This window comes from Thrips palmi, unplaced genomic scaffold, assembly GCF_012932325.1.
Source record: "Thrips palmi isolate BJ-2018 unplaced genomic scaffold, TpBJ-2018v1 HiC_scaffold_2, whole genome shotgun sequence".
NCBI lineage: Eukaryota > Metazoa > Arthropoda > Insecta > Thysanoptera > Thripidae > Thrips > Thrips palmi.
In genome coordinates this window covers 10,851,091-10,863,703 of record NW_023144629.1, presented here as the reverse complement: position 1 = coordinate 10,863,703, position 12,613 = coordinate 10,851,091, and the positions used below count along the sequence as shown (strand labels likewise).

The 12,613-nt window shown below is 47.8% G+C and overlaps 1 protein-coding gene across 1 annotated transcript; it reads right to left on the bottom strand.

The window, feature by feature from the left end:
- LOC117647713 (zinc finger protein 2 homolog) lies at window positions 1–11,801 on the bottom strand. The gene is made up of 4 exons (XM_034389610.1): window positions 11,648–11,801; window positions 3,310–4,023; window positions 2,078–2,236; window positions 1–1,000 (listed from the first exon to the last, which is right to left on the bottom strand). The coding sequence occupies exons 1-4, from the start codon at window positions 11,769–11,771 to the stop codon at window positions 450–452; spliced, it is 1,548 nt and encodes a 515-aa protein (XP_034245501.1). The 5' UTR covers window positions 11,772–11,801; the 3' UTR covers window positions 1–449.
- Between the last annotated feature and the right edge of the window lie 812 nt (window positions 11,802–12,613).

Here is a 12,613-nt window from a genome sequence, read left to right as displayed (position 1 = left end):
TCCAATGCAAAGAAACTCTTTATTCAAAAACACAGCTACACTTAAACATATTTCTTTGGCTTTACGCGAGCCATTGACAAGTGAAACATAACCTGACACGTCACCTTAACGCATCGCTTCTTGTAGAATGATCTGTTGCCTGGAAATTGGACCAGGAACAACAACAAAGAAGGGCAGGATAAAAAATAGCATCTAGACCGATAATGCTTGGAAAATTTGAGTGATAAGAAACAAGAATTAATTACGCAACATGTTTTCTAAGGGTTTCATACTCCAAAACTGAGGTGACCAAAAACTGTTTCGAAATTGCTTCCAGTGACAGGGGACACACTGCTCATGTCTCCCCTGCAAAACAAAAACATTTACAGCAAAAATAGCGAATCTTTCCATTACACGTAGATGAACGCGCAATCCTAATTTCTTAAAAAAAAAAATTGGCTTTCGCATTGTTAACGAGTCACAGCAGTGTGCATCACCCTCATGTGCCCAGCCCGATGACTTCTATGACGGAACCTTTTCTTGCACACGTCGCATTCGTACGGCTTCTCACCACTGTGAACCCTCATGTGCGCATCGAGATTACTCTTCTGTGTGAACTTCTTCTTGCACACGTCGCACTCGTAGGGCTTCTCCCCGTTGTGGATCCTCATGTGCCTATCAAGAGTTCCATCCTGGGTAAACTTCTTCCGGCACACATCACACTCGTACGGTTTCTCTCCGGTGTGCTTCCTCGCGTGAGTCTCCAGCTCTGAAGCGTAACGCCAGTCCTTGCCGCACACTTGGCACACGTGTCGCCCCGCCTTTGAGTTGCCTGCTCGGTGCTTCCGCGGGGCCGCCTTGTCCCGAGACTTGTTCCCGGACTCCCCGAGCTTGGAGTCCAGCCTCGCCTTCCTGCTGCGCGTCTGCCGCCAAGCCTGCTCCGCCTGCCCCGCATCGCCGGCCGGGCCGGCCAGGGAGAAGGTGCTGCTGATGCGGAGCTGCGGGGTGGCCGCTGGGGGTCCTGTGAACACGGCAACGGATTCCTTTAGTGTAAGTTAAACCACGAAATTACGATGCTCTTTAATGTGCATTCCGTAAACTGGGGTAACTTGAGACACAGAGGGTAACTTGAGACATTTCTGCTTTTCTACCTATTTGGACTAGCCACCGGGCTGGGCACATTCGGAAGTTAAAACTGTCCAAGCAGGTCAGTCTCACAAAGATTTTTCAATTTAAGGGGAGGTTTTGGTAAAAATCTTGCCATTTTCCAAATGGATCCCACCGTCATAATTTATTCAGAATATATAATCGTTCTTCGAGGAGACCAAAATTTGACTTCCGAAGGCACATGCCAGGCTCTGAATCTAGTCGAAGAGTCTTTTTGAGCCTATTTTGGCTGTATCCTAAAAAATCTTCTTGCGCATCTTATTTTGTCGTAAAAGGTTGACCTTGACATTTTTCAATTCTTCAATTCATTTTCAAAGGAGTCCGGCATGCATAGCTCAAATGTCCATCATATTATTATTTGTAAGCCTTTTAAGCTGAGAAGTCCCTAAAATTTGTCTATTTTGTACATGTTTGATCAAATATAGTAAAATGCTTGGTTCGAAAGCTTTCGAATAAAAATGTAATTTTCATTTTAAGTTGTGCATGCCGGCATCTTTTACAAATGAATCGACTAGACCAACCTTTTATGACAAAATAGTATGTGCAAGAAGATTATTAAAGTTATAGCCTAAATAGGAGTAAAAGGCTCTGCGACTGGGCTCAGGGCATATATTGCCTCCCCAATGAAATATTTTAACAATTACTTTGCAAGACATCAAACTTATAACAAATTTTCACAATGGGACCTATCTTGAAAAAAAAAAAAGTTTTCACCAGAACTTCCCCTTAAGTAAATTTAACAATTTTAGAGAAATGATACAAGTCTCCCTTGGTACTCGATACACGCCTTGAGACCCACATGATTGTAGTACCTTTCAACCCTATTATTACAGCATTCTGAACATAGAATCAGTTTTATCGGGAACCCATCATTCATCGGGTATTACTGACTTTTCACCCTGCCTTGCCACCACACTGTCTCCAGACTCACCTTCGGCGTGGCAGCTTCCGTCCGCGTCCTCTTCGCAGTGCTGTCCTTCTGGGCCCTCCAACTTCTCTGCCTTCGCGGAACCTGCAAGCAACACAGCGTTAGTGGAGCCAAACGGGCAAGACACCGGTCCTCGGGCACGACGGCCACAGTTAAGGATCCCTTAACACGCGGGCTGTTGTGTCGGAGGCCAATGTATTTGGCGGGTGCAGGGAGGAACCACCGTCCGCCAGAGAACCTTGTGCAAGGAGCACGCCAGCCACAAGCACCACGGACCACCACCTGGACCGACCCACCGCACTGTGAAAATTTGAGTCGTCACTTGATGACAATTTCAAGGCTTATTTTCCTTACAACAATGTCATCAAAAAATTTGATGACATTGTTGTCACGCCCATGTAATAAGTATAGGAACTTTGATGAACATGTCATCAAGTTGTGACGAAATTGTCATCATTTTAATGTGATGAAAATGTCATCCGCGTTTTTGTCATAAAGTGACAACAAATTTTCACAGTGCGACCCGCCATGCATGACAGGTATGCAAGAAAGAACTAACGACCGCCACCCAGAACCTCATCAAAATAAAAGCTTTCAATCGGACTGAGTTAAGCATGCAACGATTCCCAAGAAAGTGAAAATAAGTGAAGCATCCTGCTTCACAGTGGTCTGGGCCTGAAACAAAAAGCGAATTAAAAAAAGTGACGCAATGCACCGCGATGGGGGTAGACACTCACTCGCCGTCCTTGACCTCTGTTTTGATATGAAGAGACACATTTCACAAAAATAGTGCGTAACCAATGTTGATTTCGACAGTTTTATTTGTCACTCTTTTCTTTAATACACGTCCGGGAACAAAATCGCCATGGGCAAGGGAAAGGGAATGTTAGTTCAATAACAAAGCTTTTTGTAAAATCCTTTCAATGGCTAAAAGAAACATGACAAATGAGACAGAACAATTCACTGCCACATATAGAAGGTTTTGTTACCGTGTCAACAGTGTCTTACAAAATAAGGCACCAGCTAGCCAATAAATTTTACAGATAACTGGTAAAGAAACAAATTTTAGAGGCGCAAAAATACTCATCTTAAACTGTTCACAGTGTCCGCGGGCACATTGAGTCAATCCTCCGATACGAAGACAGAAAACCGACCACTGCACAAATCAAATCCTTGCATCACACATGAATGAGCGCGTGGGCATGGAACAAGGACACTGACAGTTCTCTGTACTTAAGGCGTCTCTCCAGTGGGAAGCGTCCTGTGCAAGTCAGGACCTTCCTTCCAAGGGAACTTTTCCTTACACACGTCACACTCTACGGTTTCTCCCCAGAGTGCATTCGCTTGTGTGCTGCAAAAAAAATTTCGCCACGAAAACTTCATTCCACACACATCACACTTGTAAGGCTTTTCACCAGTGTGAACCCTCATGTGCGAAGCAAGATTACCCTTCTGTGTGAACTTCTTCTTGCACACGTGGCACTCGAAGGGCTTCTCCCCGTTGTGGATCCTGAGGTGCCAATCAAGACTTTGTTTCGTCAAAAACTTCTTCCCGCACACATCACACTCGAACGGTTTCTCTCCAGTGTGGACCCTCATGTGCCTAACAAGAGTTCCATTCCGAGTAAACTTCTTCCCACACACATCACACTCGTAGGGTTTTACTCCAGTGTGCTTCCTCGCATGAATCTCCAGCTTAGAAGCTGATGGCCAGTCCTTGCCGCACACTTGGCACACGTGTCGCCCCGCCTTGGAGTTGCCTGCTCGGTGCTTCCGCGGGGCCGCCTTGTCCCGAGACTTGTTCCCGGACTCCCCGAGCTTGGAGTCCAGCCTCGCCTTCCTGCTGCGCGTCTGCCGCCAAGCCTGCTCCGCCTGCCCCGCATCGCCGGCCGGGCCGGCCAGGGAGAAGGTGCTGCTGATGCGGAGCTGCGGGGTGGCCGCTGGGGGTCCTGTGAACCAGGCAAGGAAGGGGTCACGACACAGTGCAAAATATCTTGCAGCTTTTCCACGCGTGAAGAAAACTGTTCTTTAGTAAGAGAGTGTTGGGCCTACGCTGCAACTCAGGTGTTTTTTCTTCGAATTTCTTCGAAGGTCCGGGAAATTTAGAAATCGGCCTCCTTCCGTTCGCTGTAAATGCTCCGACAAAGACGAAGTTGCAAAGGCGCCTTGGTTACTTGGTTGTCCATTCCATTAAGTGGTCACCATTATCGATGTCCATGCCACGTTTTGAGTACCCTTGCATTAGACTTTGACAAATAGAACATGGAAGAGGGCAACTTGCTGAGTGACTTAGGGCCCTGCGCAGCCGAATTTCACCTAGTTTCATCATTTGATACAGCTACAAACGAACATAATTGGTTACTAAATTCATTGAAATGCGCTGAAATTTAAATTTAAATGAACCAAAAGTGCATGTAGAAATATATTCCGCTTGCTCTCGTACCCGTACCAAATGGTCAAACTGAATGAAAATTCGCCTGCGTTTGGGATAAGATTGTCTTGGGGGGAACGCCCAGATCAGATCTTTTGAAAAGGGACCCTCGTCATTGGCTCCAGAAGCACTCACCTTCGCCTGCTAAAGGGCCATTCGCGTCCACTCCATGGTCCTGTCCTTCAAGGTCTTCCGATTCCTCTGCCTTCGCGGAACCTGCAAGCAGCACAGCGTGAGTGGAGCCAAACGGGAAAGGCACCGGTCCTCGGGCACGACGGCCACAGTTAAGGATCCCTTAACACATTCACGACCGGACTCGTTTTGGGCAAACTTCCGCTCAGGACCGGAGTCTGCTTTGACCAAACCATGCATCTCCCAGACCTCGCGACTAGATATAAGCACGAATCATGCAATAACAAACCAACCAGCCGAAAAAAAATTCCGGGAACCCCGCGCCCGGACGGTCGCGAGGGCCATGCCCATTCACGGGTACATGTTCCCGTTGGACGCCAACGACATTAGATGCGGAACGCAGTACAGAAACACGGTTCCCGATCAAATGAGTACCAAATCATTTTTTTCAAAAATAAGGAAGAAAACGAAGAAGTCTCAGTTTGAAGCTTGTATGGCCGTTTTTGAGTCCGGGAACCGTGTACCCGGACGGTCGTCAGAGACATTCCAGTCCGGAACACCGTTCCCGTACGTAAAAGCGGCCCAGAAAGCAAAATGAGGGTATTTTTGGAATCAGCGGAGCGACCCCAGGCCATTCGCACACTTTTCGACCTGTTGTGAGCCGTTACAACCAACCCGATTTCCACACGGCCTTCTTGACTGCAGCAGAATCGGGCCGTGTCAAATCGAGTTGGTTGTAACAGCTCAAACCAAGTCGAAAAGTGTGCGAATGGCCTGGGCTCGATCCGCTGATTCCGAAAATACCCTCATTTAGCTTGCTGGGCCGCTTTTACGTACGGGAACGGTGTTCCCGGACTGGACATGTCTCTGACGACCGTCCGGCAATCATGTTCCCGTACCAAATTCATCGTACGAGGTCCGTTCAAAAAGTAACTTGCGTCTTTCGTTGAGGCGGTTCCAAAAAAACATGTCTCATGATCGTGACAATTCTGTGAGGCGAAATCGGAAAATCGGATTTGTCCGGGAACGGTGTTCCCGGATGGTCGTCTGGACTTTTTCCCGTACGGGAACACGTGTTCCCGGACGGTCGTGAATGTGTTAACACGCGGGCTGTTGTGTCGGAGGCCAACGCGTTTGGAGGGTGCAGGGCGGAGCCACCGTCCGCCAGCGAACCTCGTGCAAGGAGCACGCCACGAGCACCACGGACCACCACCTTGACCGCCACCCAAACTGAGAATGAAAGAGTCACCACCATCACCCTTTCACTGGGTAACGCACGCACCGTTGCCCAAATTTGGGTGACGAGCCCGCGGTGACCAAATTTTGGGCAGTCATAAAATCGTCGCCTAAATTTGGGTAACGCCGTCGGCGACGCCATAAGGTCCCCGATGACGCTCTTCCGGGGCCACCACGATGACCCAATGTGGTGTCGAGGCTTTCGGTCATCGTGGTGGCTCCGGAAAGACGTCATCGGGAACCTCACGGCGTCACCGACGGCGTAACCCAAATTTGGGCGCCCAAACGCCTGTTACCCAATTTCGGGTGACGAATTTTTCGTCACGAAAATTTGGGCAACGAAGTTGCATCACCCAATTAATGGGTGATGGTGGTGACCAATTCATTCTCAGTGCACAACCTCGTCAAAATAAAAGCTTCCAATCCGACTGAAGCAAGCGCAATTTTTCATAAGAAACAGAGGCAGCCATGCAAAACTGAAGCATCCTGCTTCACAGTGGTCTGGGCCTGAAACAAAAAGCGAATTAGAAAAAGAGACGCAAAGCACCGCGATGGCGAAAGACACACATTTGCCTTCCTTGACCTGATTTGCTATGAAGAGCTGTTTAAAAAAATCTGAAAATTCAGACCACTTTTGTCAGACTTGGTGGTCTGAATCTACTTTTCAGACTTGTTTCGGACTGCTTGACTGAAAATTATGCCTTCCGGTATGAAAATTGCGACATGATCGTCTCAGAACCTGAATTCAGACCAGTGCAGTCTGAAAATTTAGATGGTTAAGTCTGAATATTCAGACCAACCCAAGATTTCGTTTGTCCGCTAGATGGCGCGCATGTTTTTGGAACATACCTACTTCTGTTTAAAAGGCTTCTAATGTGAAAATATATTTGTTGAAAAGTTCCAAATTGACAGGACTTAATCGGCCATATGAGAACCATTCTCTGCTGCAAGATTTATCAAGAACCTATAAAGCCCCAATCCGACTGACTCACTGACTGACTCACTCACTCACTCACTCACTCACTCACTCATAGAAATGTTTGGGGTCAAGGAGTGGTCGTAGAGACATGCGGTTTTTTCCATTCGATTCCAAATTTTATGGGAAAATTGGGAAAAATCCCAAAAGTTGAAAATTCCTTACCGTTTCCGAGAAAACCTACTTTATCTACAAAAAAGGGGAACAAATTTCTCACCGCAAACCTACTCAATCTTCAAAAAAGGGGACCGACCGACTAAAAATTTTTATTCGCCCCATCGGTAGGTCTGGTCGAGACATTTCCGAAACTGTGCCGCAATCGGGTCCTCGTCACCGGCAACATCCTCAAAAACGATTAAATAGGCCTAAATTTAACAAAATCCACTCTATTTTCAAACAAGCTAGGGCCCGCCCTTCCGTCGAACCGAATTGCCAGCTCCGCTTCGCTGCGCCGGCAACTCGGTTCGACAGGGGGCCGGCCCAGCTTGGCCTGCCGGCGGCCTTTTCTCGGGCCTTCGGCCCTCGCATCAGACCCAACTTGGCCAGTCGAAGGCCCGGGCCTTCGGCCCGCTCGCATCACACACACCGTGAGCGGGTAAAGCAAAGTTATCGATGTACCATCGTGACTTAGGCCCGCCCTTCTATTCACAATATACATAGTCCTTACACTTTTTACTCCAACTGTCCTTAGAATATGCCCATTTCGTTTTGTCTCTTCGCCCTCATTCCGAAAATACCCATATTGGCCATGCTACTGCAACTCCTTGCAATAGAGGCACAGCAGGAGCGCAAAACGAGTCCGTCGCACTTTTTCCCATAACTCATGAAGGCGGGCTCCTGGACCCTCCTTCCGACCCCTCGTTGAAGAGGTCTTGCCAAGACCTACCCAAAAACTTAAGTAAAAATTTTCAGTCGGTCGACCCCCTTTTTTTCAAGAACCTGATGTGACTAATAGACGAAGTCGGGCTCCTGGACCCCCTTTCCGACCCCTCGTTGAAAAGGTCTTGCTGAGACCAATCGAAATCTGCAAAAAATTTTTTTTAGTCGGTCGCCCCCCTTTTTTTGAAGATCCTGATCTGGCCAACTTGTAAAACCGGCCGATGGGGTCGGGACCAGGTCCATTCATCTTGTCTCGTCGCCCCGATTCCAAAAATACCCCTATGTGCCCTGCTAGCACCAGTAATGGCGGAAATCCCCCTCCCGCTCATGTAAACCATGATGCACCTGCAGCAGCCCTTGTGCGACCCGGACGGGATTTGCACCACCGGATTATTTGTTTGGACGGTACTCCTGAAGTACCCTCCAAATCTGGTTACTCTAGCTCAACTCCTTTCCCTTTTACACAGACGCCAACAACAACAACAACAACAACAACAACAACAACAACACACAGACACAAAGGCAAATGCATAGGCCCTCCCCCTATTTTTTGAATAGAAGGGCGGGCCAAAAAGGGGACCGACCGACGAAAAATTTTTATTCGCCCCATCGGTAGGTCTGGTCGAGACATTTCCGAAACTGTGCCGCAATCGGGTCCCCGTCACCGGCAACATCCTCAAAACGATATAAAAATAGGCCTAAATTCAACAAAATCCACTCAATCTTCAAAAAAGGGGACCGACCGACTAAAAATTTTTATTCGCCCTATCGGTAGGTCTGGTCGAGACATTTCCGAAACTGTGCCGCAATCGGGTCCCCGTCACCGGCAACATCCTCAAAACGATTAATTAGGCCTAAATTTAGGCCTAATTTTATCAAGAACCTATATAGCCCCAATCCGACTGACTCACTGACTGACTCACTCATAGAAATGTTTGGGGTCAAGGAGTGGTCGTAGAGACTTGCGGTTTTTTTCCATACCTCTATCCTTGTCCAAGCAGTCTTCAATATTTTCCGGACCTTGTATGCACCCATTGACTGCCACAGCAGCCAATGCAATACAAGCTATCTATTTGGACAGTAAAAGTAGCTTAATTATATTGTCAAAAGCCGTTAAATAGACCTTTCAAAGAAGCAGTACATTTACTTCCTTAGAAAATTTCCCTTTTGGGTCACCACGGACTTACTGAAAATACTTCGGCACGCGCCCCACACATGCGGGGGTCTGGGGGCGGAGCCCCCAGCGATCAGCGCGAGTCTCCGTAATATGGGTGGAAGTTGAACAATCCACATTCTAATTTACCTCTCGCGGGTGGCTCCGTGTCGCCATTTCCTTGGGTGCCACAGGCCGGCCTCTCGAGAGTCAGGGAAAAGGACAGAGGACCTTCTCCCTCACCACAATTTTTACTCAATGTTGTCCTCTCTGGAGGTTCACACACACCTGAGATTCTCTCTATGTATGTCATATTGAACATGTCACGAACCTTAAAGTTCACAATCTTCGTACAGGACTGAATTTTCAGACCACCAAACTTTTAATGTAAGACACTCGAGTTCTAAATTTTTCAGACCATCTAAATGGTCTGAATTTCAGACCTAAAGTCTGTTAATAACTTCTTACCAATTTGGTCTGAATTTTCAGACTTTTTTTTAACAGTGATTTTACAACAATAGATGTGCGCACCGTAGTTGCTTACAACAGTTTGATTTGTCACTCTACTTTTTTAGTTACATGTCCGGAAACAATTTTGTGAATGGAAAGGAAACGGAAATATTTATTCAATAACAAAGCTTTTGATGGCCACAAGAAACATGAGAAATGAAAAAAACAACAAAAAAAAACAATGCACTGCGACATGAAGAACCTTTCGCAAGCGTTACAACAGTGTAATACAAAAAAAAGGCAATAACTAGGCAAGATATAAAGCAGTGGAATAGTAAAGAAACAAATATCGAAGACGCGAAAAAATCTATCCTTCTCTGTTACAGGTGTCCGCGGGCACAATGAGTCGACCCTCCTACACAAAGACAGAAAACAGGACAAATAGATTCCTTGCAACACACATGAATGAGCGCGTGGGCATTCAATAACAACACCTAATTGACACTTCTCCGTACAAAGTTAAGGCGTCTTTCCAGGGTGAAGCCTTTTGTGCAAATCATAACGACCCTTATGAATGAACTTCATCCCACACACGTCGCACTGGTGCGGGATTTTACTAGTGTGAACCGTCACGTGCTTATCACGACTTCCCTTCACAGCAAACTTCTTCTTGCACACTTTGCACTTGTAAGGTTTCTCTCCGGTGTGCTTCCTCGCGTGAATCTCCAGAATAGAAGCTGATGGCCAGTCCTTGCCGCACACTTGGCACACGTGTCGCCTCGCCTTGGAGTTGCCTGCTCGGTGCTTCCGCGGGGCCGCCTTGTCCCGAGACTTGTTCCCGGATCCCCGAGCTTGGAGTCCAGCCTCGCCTTCCTGCTGCGCGTCTGCCGCCAAGCCTGCTCCGCCTGCCCCGCATCGCGGCCGGGCCGGGCCCGGGGGAAGGGGCTGCTGATGCGGAGCTGCGGGGTGGCCCCTGGGGTCCTGCGAACAAGGCAAGGAAGGGGTCACGACACAGTGCAAAATATCTTGAAGCTTTTCCCGCGTGAAGAAAACTGTTCTTTAGTAAGAGAGTGTTGGGCCTACGCTGCAATTCAGGTGTTTTTTCTTCGAATTTCTTCGAAGGTCCGGGAAATTCAGAAATTTGCCTCCTTCCATAGACTATGAATGCTCCGACAAAGACGACTAGATCAGCGGTTTCCCCCCTTTTTTTGGTTCGCGACCCCCAAATTTTGGGAAAAAAAAATTTCCGAGACCCCCAGGAAAAGTTTTGCGACCCCACGCGACCCCACGCGACCCCCCTTTAGCATGCCTTTGATACAAAGTGCGATAACCACCTTAGTTTTGGGGGCAATATTGCCGCAAAGTTGATCAAAACGACCACAAATGTCTTTTAAAAAACGGTTTTGGGCCGACTTTAAGCAGCCACTGCGTCTGATCCGAGACGGTATTTCGTCCTCCCTCGACGGGCATTTGGTCTTTGGACCTTCCTTTAGCTTTCCTTTGTTACGGAGTGCGATTATGGGCCCTTTAGTTTGGGAGCAGTATTGTCTCAAAGTGGATCAAAATGGCATTCAAAGGCATTTTTTCCTGTTTTCATCAACTTTGAGACAGTACTGCTCCCAAACTAAGGCCGATAATCGCACTCCGTAGCAAAGGCATGCTAAAGGAAGGTCTAAAGACGAAATGCCCGCTGAGGAAGGACGAAATACCGCCTCGGATCAGACGCAGTTGCTGCTTAAAGTCAGCCTAAAACAGGCATTTTCAAAGGCTTTTTTCGCCCGGTTTGAACAATTCTGCCACCCGGGGAAACAGCCGCGACCCCAGGCGACCCCAACCACCTCGCCGCGACCCCTCGAAATTTTTTCGCGACCCCATTTGGGGTCGCGACCCTAAGGTTGGGAACCGCTGGACTAGATGCAAAGGCACCTTGGTTACTTGGTTGTCCATTAAGTGGTCACCATTATCGATGCCCATGCCACGTTTTGAGTACCCTTGCATCAGACTTTGGCAAATAGAACATGGAAGAGGGCAACTTGCTGAGTGACTTAGGGCCCTGCGCAGACGAATTTCACCAAGTTTCATCATTTGATACAGCTACAAACGAACATAATTGGTTACTAAATTCACTGAAATGCGCTGAAATTTAAAATCAAATGAACCAAAAGTGCATGTAGAAATATATTCCGCTTGCTCTCGTACCCGTACCAAATGGTCAAACTGAATGAAATTCGCCTGCGTTTGAGATAAGATTGTCTAGGGGGGAACGCCCACATCTTTTGAAAAGGGACCCTCGTCATTGGCTCCAGACGCACTCACCTTCGCCTGCGAAACCGCCATTCGCGTCATCTCCATTGTCCTGTCCTTCAAGGTCCTCCGATTCCTCGGCCTTCACGGAACCTGCAAGCAACACAGCGTTAGTGGAGCCAAACAGGAAAGACATCGGTCCTCGGGCACGATGGCCACAGTTAAGGGTCCCTTAACACGCGGGCTGTTGTGTCGGAGGCAAATGTGTTTGGCGGGTGCAGGGCGGAACCACCGTCCGCCAGGGAACCTCGTGCAAGGAGCGCGCCACAAGCACCACGGACCACCACCTGGACCGACCCACCGACCCGCCATGCATGATAGGAATGCAAGAAAGTACCAACTACCGCCACCCACAACCTCGTCCAAATAAAATCTTCCCATAGGGACTGCTCGAGCAGATTGCGCAGATTGCAGATTTTGCAGAAATGCGCAGCTTCTCATAAGAAACAGAAGCAGGCACGCAAAACTTAAGCATCTTGCTCGAGGGGTCGACAACTACCTCGAGCCGTGTACGAGGTAGTATATATTACCGGTAATATAAGTAATATAGGGTAATATTAGGTAATATGCGGAAATAAAATAACGGTAATATGATAAAAGAACATAAAAACGTGACATAGTACCTTGACTAAGGCTAAAATCATGAGTTCCGGCCAGAATTTTAGTATTATGCAGACCCCACCCTCGTTTCATGCTAGAGCCCCCTGTCAGATGAAAGGTATGCAACCCGATGCAACCAATCTGACAACACTCCAAATCCAGTGGCAAGTTTCCTCGCCACTGGAGTGGCGTCTTTTCCAAAGCCCCAAAAATTTTGGCGTTGTCATCCCTGGTTTCCGGATTCCATGCCAAATTTTGGCGTTCCACAGAGAGCCCCAAAAATTTGGCGTTCCATTCCCCAGAGCACCACAGACCAGAACGCCAAAAATTGGCGCTGCAAAAGAAATGCAATAATTTGGGTTGGAAAGCGATACCCAT

Coding starts and splice junctions, on each gene's coding strand:
- LOC117647713 (XM_034389610.1), bottom strand. CDS start 11,771: ATGTCTTTCCTGTTTGGCTCCACTAACGCTGTGTTGCTTGCAGGTTCC. Junction 2,237..3,309: donor TCCCACTGGAGAGACGCCTT/AAGTACAGAGAA, acceptor CCGCGTGTTAAG/GGATCCTTAACTGTGGCCGT. Junction 1,001..2,077: donor CGGAAGCTGCCACGCCGAAG/GTGAGTCTGGAG, acceptor CCGTGTTCACAG/GACCCCCAGCGGCCACCCCG.